Genomic DNA, 22,293 nt, shown 5'->3' on the forward strand with positions numbered 1-22,293 from the left:
CAGACCCTGCCCCAAGAGATAGGATGGAGCCAGCCACATCCCTGGCTCCCCATCCATGCCGTGTCCATAGCTGGCAGCGATGCGGGACAGTCGTCCCCCTGCCAGCCCACGAATGACCCCCTGCCCTCGCAGGCTGGCAGCACAGGAGGAAATGAAGCCACGCTTCGGCTGTCCCATTTGGGTCTTCCATTGTGTCAGCCATGGCATTGAAAAGCAGCAAGGACTTTTTCCAGCCATGCAATTAGAGCTGCCATGACAGAGGGGACAGGGAAGGCCTTTGAAGCCCTTCTCTATCTCTTCTGGGCAGCGTGACAGTTCCTTCAGCTGGGTCAAGACTCCCTTGGCCATTGCTCCTCCATGCTTGGCCTCCGCCAGGCTGGACTGGCCATACTGGAGGATAGTGGTGTGCAAGTCTGAGGCTGTCAGAAGATTTTCTGTTTTCTGCAGAGCAATTCTGGCCTTCTCCAAAATAATGACTCTTGGGGGCCCTGTTCGAAGGAGCAAACATCCGTGAAGCTGAGGAAGGCTGTGACCCTCTTCAGAGGTGTTTTATTCCCCCTTTAGGATGGAGTGTGCATCCTAAGGCAGACCATGCTGGTGAGGTGGGGTGGATGGTGGTGTTTAACCCCCTGCAGAGCCACCAAGAGGCAATCCAGGTCCCATGGGAGAGGAAGGGAAGGACAAAGAGCAGAACCACAGGACAAAGGAAAAAACAATAGCCCTCCTCTCCTAAAAAACTAGAAAAGGAGTAAAAGGGATGGACGGGAAAAGAGGAGGCAGTGAGACCATGCAGAGACAAGGGAGGGAGGTGACACCCATCCATCCCACCACTCTGGTGGCAGACGCCAGGCCTTCCCTTTGCAGATCAGGTTATATAAAACCAACACACCGCAGGCTGCCGGGGAATGGTACCTCCCCCAGACTCCGGCAAGTTAGTTACACGTAGCTTTCCTTTCATAAATCCATGTTGGCTGCCTCTAATCAAATTCTGCTTCTCAAGCAATTTCCCTTGCTAATTCCTCCCGAATCAGTTCTAACCCACCTATCCCCCTTGTCGCTAAGCTAGCCAGCCTCTAATCACTGCTGCACTGTGTGATCCTTTCCTGAGTAATAGTGGGTTCGGCACTTTCCTCCGGTTCTCAGCAGCCTAACCTGTCAGGAGCAACCTTCTAAAAATATCACTAAAGAACTCGGCTAATTTCTAATCCTCGTTTCTATTAAGATGGCTGCCTGTACTATGTGGGTTTCCAGACTTGGGATTTACAGTCTTCCTTAAGAGCGTCTAATCTGCGCAGAGCCACTTCTGTTGTTATCCAAACGCAAACTCCTCCTTTCCCCACCATAAAACATGATCCCTTTGGCAGCGGCTCTCCAGTCTGCAGGGCAGCATCAGCCAGCCAGCGAAGACACCAGCTTCTCCCCCTCTGCCTAGCTCACCCTGCTGCTTTTTGGCAAGCCTTCCAAGGGAGATCACTGGGGTCCCACTCCTCTTGGGTGCTGGGTAGGTGCTTTGTATGAAAAAAAATCAGCCTGCGAGCCAAGCAGGGCATGTGATTTTCTTTGCACTTCCCAAGTTCTTGAGTGTTGTGTAAATAGTATAACAGACCTGATGTATAGATGCATAATGGAGCAAAGTCTTGAAGTATCTTGTATAACTGGGCTTTCCGTTACTGTTTGTATTTGAGTATTTTTTGCTGTTTCCTCCTTTTTAACACTCCCCTGTCCCCAGCTGTCAAAACCAACCAGGTCAGAAGAACAAGGAAAGTGGGGGAGAGTGCCATGCTCTGCCTGCCCCTGCACTGCCCTGGCACATACCAGGTAGCTGGCTCAGCTCTGTCAAGGGAAATCCTTTTAATCACACGCCATTGGCCAAAGGAAGCTGGTGGAAGATGCTGCATGACTGTACTGTCAAGTACCAGGCATCTCTGTGTGCTAAAAGGAGCACTGACTGCTAAAGCTCTCCCTGGGCTTGAGACCATCAGGGTCTGCATCAAACGTGACTCGAGAGGCAGGTTCTGCTGGCAGGGAGAAGGGCAGCCACAGCCCAAGGATGGGACCATCAGCAGATGAACAGTGCGACGTCTGATGGAAACATCTACCACCGCTGCAGAACGCTCTTCTAGGACACAGCTGGACCATGATGGCTCTAACATATATTCAGAGCAGCATCAGCCTGGTTCCTTCAGCTGCTGGCTATACAGACATGGTGAGAAGAAACCACGTAAATCAAAGGACAACACTGCTTTGAAGGCAGATGGCCAGGGAAACTTTTACACTAGAAACTTGAAGCTGTCCTTTTTTCCTGAGAGCAGTGGGGTTGTGGGACAGCCTTCTGATGGGAATAAACTGCTTTTAACATTGGGTTTGGTTTGTTTATGAAGGGCATTACACAAAGTAGCTATATTTTAACAGACACTTGAATTGCATAACCCAGACGGTCTCTTCTCATATCAGTCTCCAAAGTCTATGTGTCTATAGCCACGCCAGGCAGAGGGGCAGGACTCGGTCTGCTTGACACAGCACTGCCTTTCACACTGCTCCCAGACCTGAGCTGGTATCTCCTTGTGGGGCTATGTCACACCCCCAGGGTGTCCCCAGGGTGGGTTCTGGGTGCTGAACGTGGCACGGCTGTCCGAGAAGACCCCATGCAGCAAGCGCCACAGCGGAGGAGATGAAATCAGAGTTTGCCTTTTGCAAACCAAAGACCTGTGGCAGGCCGCAATGCTCTGTCATCGCAGTTGTTCTTTGGAGGAAGGACTTTAAATGAGGATCTTTGGTAATTTTATGCATCCAGGAGGGAAAATTAATATGCGTGGAAGGCCTGGGAAGAGTGTCTGGCTGATGATGTGGTATCATTTAATCCAGCAGGATTGTGCTGTTGGGAAGACCAGAACACCAGTGTGGCCGGCTGTAAGCTGGCACGCACAGCAGGAATCATGCGAACACCATGTGGTCGGGTGATGTGGGAGACGGATGAGTGGTACATACCATTCCCAGAGTCTGACAGCACAAATTGGCCTTCGCAGTTAGTCACCACATGCCTTCCTAAAGCTCCTCTTCGATCTCATAGATCCACTCTGCATCTGAGTCATGTATTACAGGAGAAAGTCAAGTGTTTTCTGGGGAGAGCAGAGACAGAACAACATTTTGTCTTTTCTCAATCCTGTAACAAATGTCATTAAATCAATAGTCCTCACCTCCTCTGTGCGAAGCCAGTATTGTTACACACATTCAAAGATCAACATTTCTAAACTACACCTTGATCTTGAGGTGCCTTGTTAAAGTGAGATAAGCATTTAAAAACAGAGACCAACTGGGAAACTTTTTATTCAGTTGACTTGTGCGAACCCACAGCTGCAGCTGAGGCTTGTCCACCCAAACCGGTTAGCACAGACCACTCAAACCAGTTGTGGTCCACTGAGGCTTGTCCACCCAAACCAGTCAGCACATGCTGAAGTCCTGCAGTGGGGCCCTGAGCATCAGCCTGCTGTGACGAGGACACCCTCTCTCACCCAGCTCTCTGGATTTGTTTTAAAGTTTGGAAGTAACATGGGTGAAGCACCGTGATCCAGAGGGATGGTGTGGCAGCCTAAGCCCTGATGAAAACATGAAATGAAAATGGAAGAGGCAAAGGGCTGAGACACTCCCGTGTCCTCAGGAGCAAACCAGTCCGACGTGGGCTTTTCAGGGGCACTCCCCGCCGTGTCCTTATTTGAGACACGTGTCCCACGCCTGTACAACGGGGTGTTCACAGCAGCGGGACTGCTTGTGTGGCGTGGACGTGATTCCCTGGGGAAGCGGGAGAGGCCCTCGTCTTCATCATCACCCCCTCTCACCCCCACCGTGAACTCATCTCCATGCCCTTCCCCACGCCCTGTTGCCTTCCATTCCTGTTCCCCCATCCCATTCCCATTCCCATTCCCATTCCCGTCCCCGTCCCCGTCCCGCTCTCCCGCCCCTCCTCCCAGATCTGCCCCGTCACGGTCCCGCCCCCGGCGCATGACTCAGCCCGCCCCCGGCCGCCGATTGGCCGCCCGCCTAGAACGCGCAGCGGCCGGCGACGGAGGGCGGGGGGCGCCATTGGCTCGGCCCGCCGTGACGTCATCCGCGGTGGCCGGGGCGGGCTCGGGAGCGTGACTCAGCACGTGGGCGCGGGCCGGGGCCGCGGTCGGCGGGAGCCGCATAAAGGCGGCGGCGGCGGCGGCACGTCCCCGGGGCGGGGGTCGCGCTGTGCTGGCCGGCATGGAGCTCCCGGGGCTGGGCGAGCACTGCTCGGAGCGCACCTGCAAGCAGCTGGGTAAGGAGCGGCCTCGGGGCGCGGTGGAGGGCTCTTGCGCTGCCCGAAGGGAGCCGTGAGCGGCGACCGGCTCTCCGGGGAGGGGGGGGGGGCTGGCTTCTCCCGACCCCGGGCAGCAGCCGTGCGGGTGGCACTCGTAAGGGGTGGGTGGTTTGTGTACTGGGAGGGTCCAAATCCTGTACCCCGAGTCTGTACAGCGTGCTCTGGTTAGTAGCAGGCACCAGTGCTGCTTCTGTAATCCCCCCTCCGTAGGTCTAGTAAAAGAGTACTAGTTGAGCCCTGTGTGTTTTGGTTTCGTACGTTGTTAAACTGTTAAGGGATGCTTTTTAAAGAATAAAAAGACTTCCGAGTCTGGGCTTTGGATTTGTACTCAACTCCTAGCTCTTGGCTGATGCCTCACTAAAGCGCCTGCACTCAAGGAGCTGCCGGGCTATTTATGGCTTGTGTTAGTCTAACGCTGTGGATAAAAAGAGGGAAAACTTATCACTCTTAGTTTTTTAGTTTTAATGTTTGTGAAAAATGATGTACTTTCTCTAGAGGTAGTTGGATTGTGACTAGACAAAAATTACTTGCTTTAGAATTTATTTGTAGTCTTTTGTGAGTACTCTTACAGCTCTTAGCTCTGCTCCATGAGAATCTGTTTTTTCTTTTTTTATTATTCTCCCAGACTTCCTTCCTCTGAAATGTGATGCGTGCGGGGAAGTCTTTTGTAAAGATCACATCCGTTACGATGACCACAAGTGTAGCTCTGCCTACAAGAAAGTAAGTTCCTATATGTGAGTCAGTAATTCACCGTGCAGAATTGCTAAGTCATGGATAAAGGCAGCTCTGAAACTTGACCTGTGGTTTCAATAGAAGCAGATGGGAGAACCACAAGATGCAAGTTAATGATACAGCTGAATTTCAAATATATAGAAACATAACATTTCAGAGGTCAGTACTGCTAGATTCTAGTTTCTTTCACTTACACCGCATCTTCCCAGAGAGGAGTGCTTTATATTTTAAGTAATATATCGTGGCCTAAAACTTTCTGCAGTCCTAGTCCTTTAAGTTGGAAGGGCAGCAAATGTGAACCTACAGAAGAAATAAATAGAATAAGTTGGGCCTAACTTTGATATCTGGGCTTTGAAGTGTTCAAAGGCTGTAATTCCTGAAAGCCTAGAAGCATATTTAAAGTCAGCTTACCAAATATGTTGCTACAAATTGATTTGGCAAAGCATGTCTGAGTCCTTTTTGGATAATGATTTGCGGTTACCTTTGTGAAGTATATATTTAAAAACACTAGTAAATGAGTACAACATAAACCACTTGTGAATACACTGCTATCACCCTTGGGTAAGAGAAGGGGAAGGACAGAAAAATAATTGAGTTGGACTTCTAATTGGTGTTGTATGTTCTTAGAATGTGCAGGTTCCAGTGTGTCCGCTCTGTAATGTGCCTATCCCAGTACAGAAGGGGGAAATCCCAGATATTGTGGTTGGAGCCCACATGGATCAGGACTGCAAATACAATCCAGCACAGCAGAAGCAGAGGGTAAGGAAATGGCTGCTGAAGTCTAAACTGCCTGCCTACTGCTTGTGAAGTTGGGTCTCCTGACAACAGAATGTGTAGAAGCTTGCTCTGTTTCATCTTAATTCTAAGGGCACTTGAGCATTCGTGCTTCAGCTTTGTCATTATTTGGGAAGCTGATCACAGAAAGCAAGCATTGCCAACTTCATGTCCTCTGTTATTTAGATCTTCACAAACAAGTGCTTAAAGCCAGGCTGCAAAAGGAAAGAGATGATGAAGGTAGTTTGCGAACAGTGCGGTGGCAACTTCTGCATAAAACATCGGCATCCTCTGGATCATGACTGTAAAGGGAGCAGCCACCCCACCTCCAAGGCAGGGTAAGCTCTATCTGTGATACTTTGAGCTCAAGCTGCAATTTCAGAGCTAGTATTGGGGCTTGGTGGGGAGCTCAGACAAATAGGAAATTGTGTAAACTACTAGTCATGTCAATAAAATAGCCACTATTTCCTCTTTGTATCTCGGGCTTAATTTCTGAAAGTCTGTGAGCCAAGATAAAAGCTTGTCAAATGCTTTCCTAAAATTCTTTCAAGCTTACCTGTGTCAGCCTCACCTAATTAAGAATAGGCACTGGCCAACTCAAGTACCCTTTGGGGTCTGGATCTGAATACTAGAATCCTGAAGTTCTGCCCAGTGCCTTGAAGTAACCAAGAACAATCAATACCCTGCCAAGCCAAGTTTAAATGTAGTTTTAATAAAAATCTGTCTTTAGCAGGCAGATGTACCTTCATTGTTCTGTGCAATAGGACTGTAAGACTTGTGTGACAGATGCAGATAATTAAACTGGATGGAAGAGTGAAACTACTGGCAGTGTGCATAAGAGGTACTGAGCCTGGTTGTATTTCTTTGTAGATATGCAGCTCTGATGAGAGCCTCTCAAACTGCCTTCAAGTCAACGGGAGCAATTGGAGTGCCATCTAATGGGAGTCTTCAGCACAACAGGTATAAGCTGCAGAAGGAGAAAAGACAAACATTGTTTAAAAATAGTCTTGTGTCAACACAGTGTAGGAGTGCCACTGTCATACCTCTGACTGCTCTAGAGTTTGTAGTTGACCTTTAATTGGTGTTGGGAATGCTGCAGAGGGGTTCTGACAGCACAAGTAAATCTTTACTTCTCCGTACTGTAGTGATTAAAATAGCTATATAGACACAAGCATTAGGACATCAAGTTGTTGTAACAGCAGGTTGGTCTCCCACCTGCTCAGTGTGAGGCTTGGCCAAGTTCTGGAAAAATGGTGTGTCATCAATGCTGAGGAAAGCATAGCAAGCATCTGAATTAACATAAATGGCCCAAGGCCTTCCCCGCTGTGTTGTATCTCCTTGTGACTGAAAGTTTTAGTTGTGTAACTCTTACAGTGCATTCTTATGTCTTTCAGATGCAGATAGTAGAGGCTCTTCACATCTGGATCAAACCTTTTGTCTACTTTAATCTTGTCTATAGCTTGTTAAAATTTTCTATGCAATTAACTTATTTTTGTATCATAATGTTGTATGCATTCAATAAACTGTCACCCTTTCCAAGCCAACTTTATTTGTTCCTATACTTGGAATAAAACTTTTAATACTTTTCAAAGTACTTGGTGGAGGAAACTAGGGAATGGAGGTAGGAAGAGTAAAATTACTATGAAACACAGCTGGCTTTGCTTAGGTCATGCTAAGTCTGAACTATGAGTCTCCTAAGATGAAAGTCTGAAATAAAAGCTACTGTTATATGTCTCAATCCTGTCAGAAGTGAGCTGGCACACAGTGCAGCATTCTGCTTGACAGACAACATACATCAACATGAAGTGAGTTTTATACAAGCTGCCTCTTGGTTTCTGAATGTCATTGGAAGTACTTGATTTATAAAGCCATACCTATTTTTTTCTAGGCCCTCCCTAAGCAATTCACTGAAGGCTAGTGCTCACGGAGGCATGCACAGTATAATTCTTCATAATTTATTGCCCCTTAGATTGAAAGCTGGATTTGCATGGTTATTTTTTGCAGTTGGGAGGAGGGGAAAAGGAAGCCAGAGAAAGTAGCATCAACTGTTTGTGTCTTATGTAATGAGAATGAAGCCAAAATAGAGCATTGTCTAGGGAGGCTGTTCTTGCTGTCTTCCTGAAAAGCGTAAACAAGTGAAGACATAACAGATACGCTCCATCTATTATCCTGATCAGCTATCTTGGCTCTTTAAAACTGCATGAATATCCAGCTGCTTAGCTTGAGGCCTGAAATACTGTAGGTTGATGAAATGGAAATGTGCTGTTAATGAACAATGCTAATTCCCCAGCTGGGATCTAAGTAGACCTCTCATCCAGCTAATTGTGAGAAAAATGCCAAGGCTTACTGATGATGTCAGGGGGTCAAGACCTCAATTTCATGTGTCATTGGAGCCGTTCCTCTGCACACGGGCTGGTGGGCTGGAGTGTTGGCTTAGGACTAAGTGAAGGGTAATTGCAGTCCCTTGAATCACCTGTAGCTATGAGTGCCCAATGCTGTTCTGCTGAGGTGGGAGGTTGAGCAGTTTGCGTAGAAGAGAATGCTGTGTTCCTTGACCTGGGAAAAATAATCTTTGATAATACTGTAAGAGATGTGAGCATAAGTGCAGGTAATGCATATGCTTTATACAACCTTGAGGTGTACTGCAGTTGTGCAGACTGTTGTGTGCTTCTTGTTTGTCTTTGAAGAGGTAGAGTACAAATGCTGCCTAAAGAGGAAATGTGGATTTATGGTCCTTCACAGGGATAGCATGTAAACAATTGCCATATTGAGATGCAGGCTCTTCATCAGAAAGGGCAGAGATAATGTGATTTCTGGCCAACACGGAACAAAATACCTGTGCTATCCCATATTCGTGTTTGGCCCAATGTGATTTCTTCTCATCCAGGAGAAGTTCTGGGGGAAGATCAAAGCTATATGGAAGGCTGTAGCTGGCCAAACTGAATATGTAATGTAGGTATGAGTTACCGCTGCCGATTCCATATAGTCTAACCTTATGCAATCGTGATCAAAATTGTGATTTGGCAGTATCTGTAATACTGTGTTTAACCACAGGATGTCACAATAGGATATGTAATAAAACAATCATTATTTTAGGAAGTCTAAACATCGAAAAAACATGCTTTCCCTATCCACATTGAAAGAAAAGCTTAAATTACAACTCTAATTTTGGATGCCACCACCTACTGATTATCCTGTGTGCTCTAACGCCATAACTCAGCCCTAGCACATTGCTACAGTACTAGGACTTTTATAATCTTTCTGTATAATATATAACCGGCCACATGTCCCCGAATGATGCTGTGCACCCCACTGGTGATCTGGGAAGGTGTTTCCAGTGGAGAGCAACAGCAAGGGCTGACTGGCGTGAGGACATGGACCAGAGCCGAGAGGCTCTGCCCAGCCCAGCAGGGATGGGTGGGGGACGGGATTGGCACCCCACAGTGTGGGGAGGAGGTGGAAGGAGAGTGACGGCAGAAGGTGTGACCCTGCTTTGGGCAGGAGAAGGAAGCAGAGGTGTGAAGGTTTACCTCTGCCCGTCGGTGCATATAGCGGTACAGGGGGTTGTTGCCACCAGCATCTGCTACCACAGCCAGCAGCTCAGCTGCTACTGGGATCAAGGCAAATGGAAACAAAACCCCTGTTTCAGGTTGTCACGAAAAAAATGCTCCATCTATGTGTGTGTTTGTGGTAAATATTCCTGCCCTTAAATTACCAAGGGAAATGGAAATGTTTGTGCACATGGTATTCATAGAAAATGAAAACACAGAAACCAATTTGTTCCCTGGAAACCTCATGCTAGGAGATGGTTTTCTCGTCCCTTCAAACTGCAGCGTTTGCCTCTTCCCAGTGCATTCCCTCAGCCCCGATCAGGACAGCAGATAACACTGTCTCAGACACGGAGCCTTTAGGATCTGCTGGTTAAAAGGAATCACCATCATTCTCCAGAGAGCCGCATCTCACTGCGTTAGCAGCTGCACGGCACCCACGGGGCAACATGTCAGCCTGCTGTGGCCAGTAGCATCCTGCCTCGTGTGGGGAGCACCGGGGCTGGCCTTCCACCCGGTGTCCTTCATGGACAGAGCAGGGGTGGGTGCTGCCAGGCCCTGGGGGAGTCCCTGTCAGGGTGATCCCCATCAGGGCGTGGGTGGATCCCCATGAGGGTGCAGGAGGATCCCAGTCAGAACATGGAGAGTCCCAGTCAGAACCTGGGGGGATCCCTGTCAGGGTGCAGGAGGATCCCAGTGAGAACCTGATGGAATCCCTGTCAAGGTGTGGGTGGATCCCTGTCAGGGTGCAGGAGGATCCCAGTCAGAACATGGAGAGTCCCAGTCAGAACCTGGTGGGATCCCTGTCAGGGTGCAGGAGGATCCCAGTCAGAACATGGAGAGTCCCAGTGAGAAGCTGGGGGGTCCCTGTCAGAACCTGGGGGCGGTTCCGAGCCTGGCGGGGATCACCCAGGCAACGGGAGGCGGGGCACGTTCTGTGGCCCCGCCCCTACGCGGGAGGCGGGGACGTCGTCTTCCGTGGCGGATCTCGGCGCACAACGGTGACGTCAAGCGCGCCTCGAAAAGCCGGCCGAGCACTCAGCACGCGTGTACCAGGTGGGCGTTTGAAGTCCGAGCGTGACTTCCTATTGGTCGCCCGGCTGATTGGCATCCCAAGGACCAACCAAACGCCTCCGTTCTCTCCTTGTAGCCAGTGAGAGGGAGGGGGCGGGCTCCGGCGCCAAGCGTGGGGCTCAGTTAAATGTGCAGAGGCGGAAGGTCTGAGAGGTGCGTGCGGGCAGGGGGTGAGCGGCGGTCGCGTCCTCTGTGCCCCCACCCCGCGGGGCCGCCGTTAGGCGCCCGGCAGCAGCCTCGGGGGGCGGCGGCGGGAGCCCCGGGGGTCTCCTTGCCCGGCTGGGGGCTGCGGGAGAGTCGGGGTGGCGCGGCGGCGGTGACTGAGGGGCTTGCTTCCCCTCCCCCGGCGCAGCTTCCCTCTCTCGTCCCCCAGCCGCCTGCCCCGACCCCCGCGGAGGGTGGGAGCTCGGTGCCGGGCCTGCGCTGCGGAGGAGCTGGTGGGTAGTGCTGGAGACGGGACAGTAACGTTGCTCTTCCCCTGAAAGATGCTCTGGTGGCTGCTCCTGAGAACATACGACTCAAATTCATAAGCTTTCTAGTCACGAAGTTTTAACTCGCTCCTCAATAAAAGGAAAAGCACACCCAGAGGTCTCGTGTTGGGAAGCCAGCGAGTAGGTGCCTCCCAAGTGCCGCCCGCTGGCTGAGGCGCTGCCTGCCCGCCCAGGGCCTGGTCAGGTCTGGGCCTGGCAGAGGTATGGCTAACGAGGTGCCACTGCGGCAGAGGTGTCGAGCACTTGGGTCCCTGTTGCTCTGTCAGGCGGCACAGGTGGCTCCTACCCATCGGTTGTGCGGGTTCAGCTGTAGGGGTGCCTACCAAAGTGGGTTTGTGGGTTGTTTTATCTTTCAGAGCCTGTTTCAAGCTAAATATTTGTGATTGGGTCAACTGTTGCGCTTGTGCTGTTATGCAGAAAGTGACTGTGTTGGGGCAGCTGTTGAAAGCCACTTAAATCAGATTTTTCTCTTGGAGAAATAAATACACACTTACAACTAGACCTGGTTTCAGAACCAGGCTTTCTCCGACTCCTGTTTGCCTTTGCCCTTATGTCAGTGTAAAATGAAAGGTAAAACTCATGAGACATAATTCTTTAAGCATGGTTTTTCCACATTAATCTATATGAAAACAGGAAAACTTGCAGTTTAAGCAGAACTGATGGTTTAAAACTACCTGTTTAGTAATCAAGTAGGCTTACTTTTTGCTTGTGGGCATGCACACATATGTATATTAATGAGATGACTAAGAGGTGCATTAATGTCTTTTGAGAAGAGAGAGGTCTGATTGGTGTTAGCTGAGGTAGACAATTGGTCAAACAGTTCAATGTGGTGCGTTATAACCTGCAGAAAGCACAGCATCAGTTATGGGGGATCACTACCAGGAGGGTCAGTGAAGCATTTTCCACAACGGGGCCTGAGAGGACAAGAGGCATTGAGTTTTCTACAGGAGAATGACATTCTAGTTTTACAGTAGCTTAACTATAATGTATTGCTAAAGGAAGCATGATGAAAATTCTCCAAAATGGATCAAAATTCAGTGCAGACATACATTTCATAGTTAAGTAGTCACAAACAATTGTCGTACCAGTATAATTATAGTATAACGCTGTCTGTATATGAGACTGACCTTAAATATAAAAAAAGGTTTTAACTGCAGTTTGGTGGTTTTTATTACAGAATAGTTCTATTTTAGAATGCCGAAAATGAATGTGGAAAAAAAAGAAAAGAAGGCAGAAAAAAGAAAAAAGCTAAAGCAACGTGTGGCCCAAAAGGGAGAGCTGGAATCGGATACTGAACCAAAGAAAAAGAAACAAAATCTGCAGGTAGGTTCTCCTAGTTTTGACTGTTTAATTCAATAAAATGTGGATATATTGATACCCGTGATGTGATGGGGTTTAGAGATTCAGTACTGAATCTGAATGTACTATTTGATTCAGTTACAATGATTCCTTGGACGCGATGTACCTAGAGTGAAAGTTAAAAGGAGAAGATAAATTAAGCCAAATCTGGATATGATTGTAGCAGTCAGAGTACATGATCTCTGTTTGTTTTGGATGCTTCTGTGAAAGACAGAGAATGGGTGAGAGAATATGAGTGAAAGGCAAACCAAATGGCTTTAAGCAACTGTCATATGGCAATACAGGCATAGCTTAAGTCTTCATGTGATCCTGAGTGGTTGGAAAAACATGAAAGATGTTTTCTTGGAAATGCTCTTGATTTTTGGACAGAATGTCAAGTGGCCAGAAGGTGTCAGCAGTCTCTTTGTATTACTGAACATTTTATGAATTAATTTTATGAGAATGAAATTAGCAATATTGAGATGTTATTTAAGTGGAAACTTAGAGCTGTAGGTTTTTTGTCATGGAAATGATACATAAACAGGGTGATTCAATTCTGCTGTTCTGGGTGGTTACTGTAGAAGGTGGACCAAAGAAATATGAAGCAGTTTGATACTGTTGAGAAGTGGAAAAGGAAAGGAAAAGGTTTTTTCCTCAGGAATTCTTGAGATGATGTTAAGCCATGGTCTTAAAAACTCCTATGTTTCCTGGCCTAACATAAAATAGATGTGAAAGCTGCTTGCTATTTCATTTATCATGAGATGTATAGCTCAGTGGAGATCATATAATTAAAAAGTAGTACTTCTTATTTTGTTATTAGACTTTATTTAAGCTTATTGGCAAGAATATTTTTTGAGAGCTTTTGCATGCATAAGTGTCTCTAGCTATTACATTTAGAGTTTGTGAAGCATAATATAAGAAAAGCCAACCTATTGGCAGTAGCTATTCAGAGGTCTGTAAATTTCTGCAGTTTTGAGCTCAGCAGAAATGTTCCTAACTAAAGAAGGGAAAGATTGCATCTTTGTCTGTATCAAAACAAAAATGGAAAATCTGGTATTCATGGCTTAATAAGAGGGAATGCTTCTCTTTTCCATTGTAGGGTGTGTATTATAGACTTTATATTCACAGTACTATAATTCAATTTGAGTGAAAATAATTTTCCAGGATGAAACTGTGAAATTGAAATGTCAAAATTAAAATTTTATTGCCTGTGACATCTGTATAATTTAATGTAAAAGCGGAAAAATTCCCAAGTGGGCTTCAAACCCATAGCAAGCAGGGCCTTTTTGGACCATCTGATCTCAAGTGATAAGTTTTTAGAACCCCCAAGTTAGTGTTTGTTGGCCATGCAGACTGTAGGACTCTGAAAGAGCAAGCAAATATTAAATAGAAAGAAGAATCCTTAATACTATTAGGGAATGCCACTAGGTACAACAGTTCTTAATATTATTAAAGTTGGTGTCAGTGGGTGGCTTAGACATGTATATAGTGTTAGTTTTAGGGAATACCATATAAGGTCTATGACAAGCCATTTTTTGGCATCAGCTTTCTAAACTGTAACTGTTGATAGTAGGAAAGCGTAAGTTAGTGGACATTTTTTGTTTGAAATGGCTGTTGAGAATGAAAAATGTTAGGCAGATCTTAAAAAATTTTACTTCAGAAATGGTTAATGAAAGTTAGCTGTTTACCAGTTTGATTGTTATTCAGCATGTGTACTCCCAGCTTTGTGTAAAATACTTGGTTAAGTGACAATGGCAGTTACACTTTAAAATGCTTTTCGTCATCAAACCTTGTCAGCATAGAAAATGTAGCAGAAAGGAGTGTAAAATTGCTTTGTGTGTACAGGAGGAACTCTGAGGCTGCAGTGATGTGTTCAGTTAGTCTGGGTAGTTCTAAAGAAGAAATTTGGAACAAAAATTAAGGCAACTGCTGAGAGTGTTTATTCTACAGCCTTACTTAAATTTTATTTCTGTTACTTTAAAATAAGCTAGAACCTTGATAGATGTACAGAAATTCCTGAATCATGATGACTGGATTCTGATGAGCTGTGATTGACTTTTAATGCAGTAACTGAATTAAAGAAAATTTTTTTTTGGCGTTCTTAAAGTAAGGATGGGTAGACTCCAGTTTCTCCTAAGGAGTCTCCTATGCGATGGAAAGAAGTCAAAAGATAGCTATATAACTTCCTGCTTTTGGTGGGAGAGAGGTTTCACTGGTTCATTAAGTCACTTTACTTCCCTGTGATTTACTTTTTTTTCTGTTCTAGTACAGCAATTTTAGTCTCCAAAGTGGAAAATGTAAATCTCTAATTGATTTTGTTATAGAGCCGCAGGCAGGCAAGTTGAAATGTGCCTTAAGTGACTGGATTTAGTGTACATTGATCATTCCTTCATGAAATTTGTTTCAAAAATTCTTAGCAGCCTAAGACTAAAGCATTTTTCCTTGGAACAACTTGACCTTTCAGAGTAATCTTGATGTTTTATTGATTTTCATCTACTTGATTTCTTCTGTTTACATTAAATAACAATGAGCAATTCAAGACCAATATAAATGTTTTCATGAATGATCTTAGAACCACACATTTCTAGTGGAGCTGAGCAATAAAAGTTTTTAAACTTAATTCAGCCTTGTGTTTTTTTCTGACGGATTTTCATAATGTTATTGTTTTATTTAGCTACTTGGCAATAAACCCTGCATTTTAAACATGGATTTTTATTTTTTTTTAAAGGCCCGGACATTAGTTTTACTTGGGTTTTAATGATTTTGTAGTTTACAAACAGACTTCTGATAGTTTGAGTTTATTCTTTTGAATTGTCACATAACATAGGCATAAGGAAAAGAGACTGGTGGTCTGAAGTACTGGCTTCTTAAATAAAAACTTTCTGAATAACCTTGTCTGACACAAATTAATTTTGTTTCAGTTCTCTGAAAAAAATATTTACAATACTGTTAACAAATAACAGAAGTGTTAGAAGTGCTTGCTTGCAATTACCCTTGTCTTGCTTCTCTTTGTGGATTTCTTCACCCTTCAAAATTTCAGCAGCCTTAGTGCCACAAAGCTTATCGAAACAGCAGTACTGACACTTACAACACTGTAGGTAGGGAACAACATGTTGTGGTTGCTTTGTTTATGAAGGCTATTTGAGTTCTACCCAGAATGACCTTACTGTATCAAAGCATCTTTTAACCTTGTAATTTCAGGGTAGATCTTGTTTCTCCAGTGCTGTTTTCAGAGCTGCAGGCTTTCTACAGAAGAGTAAGAAATTATTCCAGAGTTGAACATCTATTAGGCAAGACTCAAAATTCATAATCCATAAAAACCAATATTAATTTCCTGTTCCTTCCCAATTTAGTCTAGTAAACATTGTAACTTTAAGGAAAATTACAATGACTAAGAGGCAATCAATCTTTATAAATTGAATCCTGTTGTTCATGGTTGAAGGGTACTTTAGGTAATGCTCATACAGTCAGTGGGCGTTTCCTTGTATGTTCCTTGTTATCTTCAGCATTGCAAATGGTTGGAGGAGGAGGAGGAATCAACATTTTCTCCAGATAAAGGCAAAATCAGTGGGAAAGGAATTTAATTTTTGAGATTCCATACAGATAGTACAAACAATGGCAAATAAACAAGTAGCTCATGGTGTTTCTTTAATCAGAGGGCTAGTGTGCAGGTGCCCAAACAGTAAGATCCGTTTACTAAAGGGAAAATGGCAAAATTAGTAGGGAAGAGGTTTTTATGTTTGGCTTTTTGGAGGTTATCATAAAGACCACTAAGGAGTTATTAAGCTAGTACTACAGCAAAACAAACCACAAAAAACAACTCTTTAAAATCGTTGTTTGCTTGTAGTGGTGGAAAACCCCATAAAATTATGTTTAAGCTGTGAAGATAAACGTTTTGGCATGAGCTTAGGGGAATAGCTAGGAATGCTACTTTGATATGATCTCTAATGCTGCTTGTAATCAGGTAACTGGGATAGTAATTTGAATGTTTAATGAATGCAAACCAGACATTCATGCTACAAAACCAATCAAGCAGATACTGTAAAGCTAAAGTGTATTTATTTATTTGACAACCCACTAGTTCATACCAAAGCCTGTTGTTGAAATAATGAGTTGTGGATGATTTGCAACCAAACTCAGTAATCCTTTATTGTTCCATTAATTTATTTTTTTAATTAATAGGAAGCTTATCTTGTAACCATCAAAATAACTTGTTTTGTATTTTCCCATCCTAAAAAATGCCACGAAGTTACAACTTACCGTGATGTTGCAGGATTTTCTTCTGATTACCAGGCTACCAATATTAGCTGTATCTTAGATATATTAAAAATGTATTTTGGAAACTGTTTGCATTGCAATTCCACTATCAACTCTTCCTGCATTTGTTTAGTTTTGCTTTACTAGCTTAGTACTCTGTTGTATGCATTAGCATTATCTGGGGTTATTACCTTTTGTTTAAGAAATATGTCGAAAAACAATCTTAAATATTGAAAAAGGAAAATAAATTCCAAAAAGTTAATTTTATTTAGCATAACCTCCTAAAATAAGAATCTTGTCTTGTACTGGGTTTTTTTGACTGCTTTTAAAGTATCTCTAACATGCAAATAGACTTTTGTCCATGTTATGAAGATGACATAATCTTTCATCTTCCCTCCATCCCTCAGTCTCCCCCCCCCCCCACCTTGATGTAAAGATACATCAGCAGTTAGTAGTTTTCTAGTGATAAAGGGGAGGTGCTAGCTATTTCTCAAAATGGCGAAGTTAAATGTCAGTATGGATATTAGTGCGCTCTTTTTAGTCTGCTGGTTTTGGTCAGTCTATAATTGAAATGTTGGGCCTATTTCTCTTTTCTTTGGGCTACCTTTCAGTTGAGTGTTTGTTTTATTTGTGGTGGGTTTTTTTTTTTTTTTTACTTGCACAAATAGACAAATTTGCTGGCCCATTGGCTTCTTATTGCTTTGTTGTACGATGGCCTTCTGATAGTTGAAAAAAAAATTATGAAGCTATAAAACCATTTGGCATTTATGACTTACTGTGTGACATCTTACTTGGTTTGTCTGCTTTCTTATCATCTATGCAATATTTCTCAAATTAGGAAAAAGAGAAGAAAAAAAACCCCAAACTTTGAGGGCAGCTGCTTATGGGACTGAAACATTCGTTTCCTGCTAACACTTCTTCATCAGAATATTGATGGAGTTGCTTTAAATTATTTTATTAAATTAACCATACATTTATTTATTTTTTAAAAGAGGTAGATTAGATTGTGACACCATATAGTGTTTATAGAGAATAGTAGGCCTTTTGTAAACAGACATGTCTAAGAAGTTACAAAATAGTGTCTGAAATATGGATATGCATAGATTAGGCTGAATAATTTTACATTCCTTTGAAAATTATTTTTGTAATGGTAGGAATAGATTTCCCAGGAAAGAGTATTCACAGCTGGGAAAACAGTTGCTACTTTGAAGATGGTTTTCCCAGGCGAAAGGCTCATGTCTCCAACTGCGTTTGGTATAAACAATATGTGGTGTATTTCTTACTTTTGTTTAAAGGAATTGTGCATTCTTCATTACATATTAACCAGGAAGAGTTTCATGCTAATTCCATGTATTTGCCTTAATCTGTATATATTCAGAGTTAATTCCTTTTATTAATATAGCCAGGGTATTAAAGTGATGGGCAGTTTGGTGGTGAAATGCAACCATACCTTCTTTGCTATTAAGAGGAGAAATTCTTCCTTCTCGGAGCACATACTTGATGTTTCCTCTCAGTTCCCATTCTTTACTTAGTGGTGAGACCTTCCTTGATGGTTCTTGTTAGGTTTCCAGTATAAATTCTTGCTTCCATGACTTAGCAGCAAATATCTTCACAAATTGAAATTCAGCACAGGATTCCCACTTGTGGGCTGAATTTATTGAGTAACGGTCTTTGAGCAGTTGTTGAAGTAAGGAGCAGAGGCTAGGTCTGCTTGACTACATGTCACCCAGCTCCAGTCCAGTGAGAACACTGTTTTCTGCCCTTTGTCAATTACGATTTTTTCTGGTTCTATGTTAATGACTTCTAACTCATCATAGAGTGAGGCATCATAAATGAAAATTGCTGGAAAAGGCCCAAATTGCTGAATATAGAAAATTTGGCATAAAACCTCAAAATATGTAGAACTTCAGTTAAAAAAAAAAATTCCCATTACATGTTTGAATTCACAAAATGCATTCCACTTGGCAAGAAATTAAGTTGTAAGCTTGAAAGGATATTTGCTATGTTTTGATATAGGATAGAGCAGAGGAATGGGCATTCAAAAGCAATTGTTCTTGACAGGGCTTGAAACTTGGAAGTGCATACAGTATAACATATTAATGCAAGCCTGATTCTTGTGGATTTGTTACTTCCTCTTTATTGCTCTTGGTATTATTTTGTTAATGTTAATTTGTTCAAAAACCTAAAATGGCACAGATTTGGATATTTAAAATATGTTTATTCTAAAAAGCAGCACTTTTCCCTGTCCTTGACAGAATGCTACTGCTTTTTTAAACAACGTGGGAGTCTGGTATAAGGATTTTTATAAAATACAAATTATTGTGTGTTTATGGAATAGATTTAAAAACTTGAAAAAAACCAAACCCACTTTTGAGCAGAGAAGAGGGGGATGATGGCTGTTTCCACAGTATGAATGAGAAACTAGAATTATTTCACCAGAAATGTCCTCCTCCAAAATATCTTTTGTGTTTATGTGCAATATGGTGAACCACATGAAAGATTAGTTTATATTTATGTATGTTAATAAGTTACAACATAGATAAAATGGTTCTTGGGTATTAGATCAAAGCCACACAGATTAAAAAATACTTGCAAAGTGCTTGTCTGTTACATCCAACAGGTAATTAGAACAGAAAATTAATCTTTTGACTTTTAGAAGCTGCGTGAAATAACGAGGGTACAAGCATGAAGGGGAACCTCTCTTGCTTAAAGAACCAGACTCTGTCTTTGAATGCATTTACCTATTTCTAATTGAATCCCACAAGAGTTCTGCAGGGCATCAAACAGAAGATCATCAACCAATGTTTTATTAAATTTCTCAGCATTATCTTAATAATTTGCATCTGTAAACCAGGCTTTTGCAAACAGCATATATACACGTGGGAAGACAAAGCTCTGCTCCTGCCATCTTACGGTTTGAAACATGTCAAAACTGTTCAGAGAACGTACCAAAGACTTAGAGGTGCATTGCTTAAAAAGGAGCAGGGAGGTTATATGAAAGAGAATGGAAAATCTTAAGTATGCTTACATGCTTTTAAAAACTATCATTCTATCCTACCTTTACATTATGTGCTGAATGATAAATGGGAGTTATTCATATTTACCCATTTGTAAAATAACTAGGTGGTTACAGAACTGTAACACTGTTCCTGAACTGTAACACAGAGCTCACTGAAGTTGGTCATGGCCTTTTTGTGGATTCAGAGTAGGCTTTGCAGCCTCCGTGTACCTCATTGGCTGGTTCTTTTTTTCTAGTTACCTTTGGAATAGACAAGTTTTTCCTATTTTATTATGAAAGTCCCATCTTTCATGGCTATTCTTGCATCCAAGTCTGTAGCTCCATGATTTTCTAAAGGCATTTTTAATAAAATTGTAGGGGTTTTGTTTGTTTGTTTGTTTTAATGGTAAAAGTTTACCATGCTTCGTTTAAAACATGATTATCTTCTTTACAAAGATTTGTCTAGATTAAGTCATGGTCTAGTTTGGACTTAGGAGTGGCTAACTGTCCTGATCCTACAGGTCTTATAATAAAATCTTCTGGCCAAGACCTAAAAGGTCTCTCTCAGTACCAGTGAGAGTCAAGAAGAGCACAAATCTAGCAAGGGATAGTTTTCCATGGATCCTTGCGGACCCCTTGTAATGGGCTGAGCATGCAGTTGGGTTCTGTGTGATCTGATGTCACCTTTAGCAGCACCTCCGCCAGCAAGTTAGCCCTTCTGATCACACGACACTTCAACCGTGTCATCTATCATCAGGCATCTTTACATTAGAGTAAGAAAATAACGTCACGTCTCTCACTGTTCTAAGAGTAGTAAGCTTTTAATATCAGAAGTAATTCTTCTGACTTTATGTATTTGAAAGCCAAGCAAGTTTATAAATTAAGTTCCCACAGGTGTCACTATCTATCTGTATCTTCTTCCTGTCTTGCTACTCAATCATCAGATGGATGTTTGGAGTATCATCACATCGTTTAAGTAAGCTCTTTCCTTGATTTCTCTCTCAATTTGCTCTGCGCACTTCACTCATAACTAAGTGCTGGAACACAAGAGTTAAAAGGTTTCTTATAGTCAGGTAAACGCTATTTCTCTTCTGTAGTTCTGAATGGAGAGAGAATGAAGGGAAGAAAATCTTATTTGCCATTATATTACTGTTTCTAGTGAGAGAATGCCTGGGAAAGGAGAAGTTTCTGCTGCTGAGGCAGAAAACAAATCTTTCTACCACTATTAGGCAATTCTACCACTGAGCTCTTTCTGTAAAAAGAGCCTTAACTCCAATTTCTAAGGATAATTCAACAATATTCCAATAATTTTCCTGTTTCTCTAGTATGTCTTTTTTTCACAGTTTTCCTAAAGTCCTTCCAGAAAACACATTCCATGCAATTTGAAAAGGTTTTAAGCCATTTCAGTGTTTTTGCTTGCAGGTCAAGTGAGTTGGGACTTGTAAGCAAAGCTGCTGCTTTGGAAAGGCTTACCCTGCTGCATTAAATATTTATTTAGAGTAGGTATATTTAAAAAGTTAGGTTTTACTTTTTGATAATGAACAGTTCAGTAGTTTGTTAATTTAGAACTTAAAGACTTCTCTATATACCTGTAGCAGACTGTTTGAACAATTTGAGAAAATAAGTTGGAAACTTGAATATGGTTTTATCACCGCAGTCACACAACTTCAAAAGCCATTCTAAACACACAGGTTGCTTTGTGAGACTCAGACAATCATCTTTAAATTTTGTAGTGGAATTCACTGGACAGATGTAAAATAACTGAAGTAGCATGCAAGAGACTCAGTTGAAAGTAAAGAGCTGATCCTGCACTGTCTGAAGTCCTGAGAAGGCATTGCTCTTTTGTTGTCATTTTGGGTGGCTGTCTCAGTATGCAACTGTTTATTCTTAGCTCCTGGCTGTGTTGTGCTGCTGTATGATGGAATGGAAGTCTAAAAGGAAGCCAAAAGCAAGGGCTAAAAGTTTGGTGTATCATATGTCAATGTGGAATAAATAATTTGGACAATACTCTTGAAGAAAGGATACCTAAATTATGAATGTGAATGGAGGATGTTAAGATTTTCAAATCCAGCGTGTCTCTTCAAAACACAGCGCAGGCCGTGTACTGCAATGTACCTACCTCCCTGACAGCAGAGCTTAAGAGTATACAGAAAAGATGGTCTGTATGCATGTCTTAAAAATGACTTGTTCCCTATCATATGTGGTTGCAGATTTAACATAAATAAGATAAAGTGCAATTCCAAGGTGGAAATGGTTTATTGGTGACATATTTATTAAACAGAATGCAAAGACCATAATAATTTCTTAATGTAAACAGTCTCTGAATGAGGAATGGCTAGGTCTAACTATGTACTGATGGGCTGCTATAGATATAATTGGTAATGTGAGTGTAAACTTCTATTGCAAAGATATAATTCAATCTATTGAATTAAATAATGAATTTGGCCCTATGCTCTTCTATGATGAAAGTTTTAAATATTTGTCTGATGGTCTGAATGGGTAAGGTAAGACTTTTGGAGTAGAAGGGAAGGATACTGTCCCTTAAAATCAAACCCTTATCTTTGTTGTTTTCAATCAAAATCAAATTAAGTCATTGATTCACCTTCATGAACAGCTATTAAAATTCAAACCTGCCTTCTTCATACACTCACTTGTTTTTCCTACTTATGCAGAAACAAGTTCAAATGGAATTAAATGATAATCAGCGTTGAACTTGACACGCCTTTATTTACGGTAAACCAC

The 22,293-nt window shown here is 42.8% G+C and overlaps 2 protein-coding genes across 11 annotated transcripts in view; both read left to right on the forward strand.

Moving 5' to 3' along the window:
• The first annotated feature begins 4,159 nt into the window (after positions 1-4,159).
• On the forward strand, positions 4,160-7,389 carry ZFAND2A (zinc finger AN1-type containing 2A). Of its 4 annotated transcripts, XM_052773306.1 has the most exons (6): positions 4,161-4,297; positions 4,965-5,059; positions 5,699-5,830; positions 6,032-6,183; positions 6,716-6,805; positions 7,240-7,389. In XM_052773306.1, the coding sequence occupies exons 1-6, from the start codon at positions 4,243-4,245 to the stop codon at positions 7,247-7,249; spliced, it is 534 nt and encodes a 177-aa protein (XP_052629266.1). In that variant the 5' UTR covers positions 4,161-4,242; the 3' UTR covers positions 7,250-7,389. The 4 variants fall into 4 exon arrangements, with proteins under 4 accessions (XP_052629265.1, XP_052629266.1, XP_052629267.1 ...); XM_052773305.1 differs by lacking the exon at positions 7,240-7,389 and having other exon boundaries at positions 4,160-4,297; positions 6,716-7,207; XM_052773307.1 differs by lacking the exon at positions 7,240-7,389 and having other exon boundaries at positions 6,579-6,777.
• A 2,980-nt stretch (positions 7,390-10,369) lies between these two features.
• Positions 10,370-22,293, forward strand: part of C21H7orf50 (chromosome 21 C7orf50 homolog) — a 137,778-nt gene continuing 125,854 nt past the window's right edge. Inside the window, exons 1-2 of one of the 7 annotated variants that reach the window (XM_052773149.1) lie at positions 10,370-10,449; positions 12,136-12,281. In XM_052773149.1, coding sequence (XP_052629109.1) covers positions 12,153-12,281 — 129 coding nt within the window. In that variant the 5' untranslated portion in view covers positions 10,370-10,449; positions 12,136-12,152. Of the gene's footprint in view, positions 10,638-10,882; positions 10,905-10,933; positions 11,160-11,507; positions 11,529-12,135; positions 12,282-22,293 lie in introns of those variants that run through there. The other 6 variants (XM_052773144.1, XM_052773143.1, XM_052773145.1 and 3 more) reach the window with 6 other exon arrangements.

Source organism: Harpia harpyja, chromosome 21 (genome assembly GCF_026419915.1).
Source record: "Harpia harpyja isolate bHarHar1 chromosome 21, bHarHar1 primary haplotype, whole genome shotgun sequence".
Classification (NCBI taxonomy): Eukaryota; Metazoa; Chordata; class Aves; order Accipitriformes; family Accipitridae; genus Harpia; species Harpia harpyja.

What these genes read in the sequence shown, in the direction of transcription:
- ZFAND2A (XM_052773305.1), top strand. Translation starts at nt 4,243, where the DNA reads ATGGAGCTCCCGGGGCTGGGCGAGCACTGCTCGGAGCGCACCTGCAAG. An exon ending in GCGCACCTGCAAGCAGCTGG is followed by an intron (nt 4,298 to 4,964) that starts GTAAGGAGCGGC and finishes TTATTCTCCCAG; the next exon opens with ACTTCCTTCCTCTGAAATGT. An exon ending in CACCCCACCTCCAAGGCAGG is followed by an intron (nt 6,184 to 6,715) that starts GTAAGCTCTATC and finishes ATTTCTTTGTAG; the next exon opens with ATATGCAGCTCTGATGAGAG.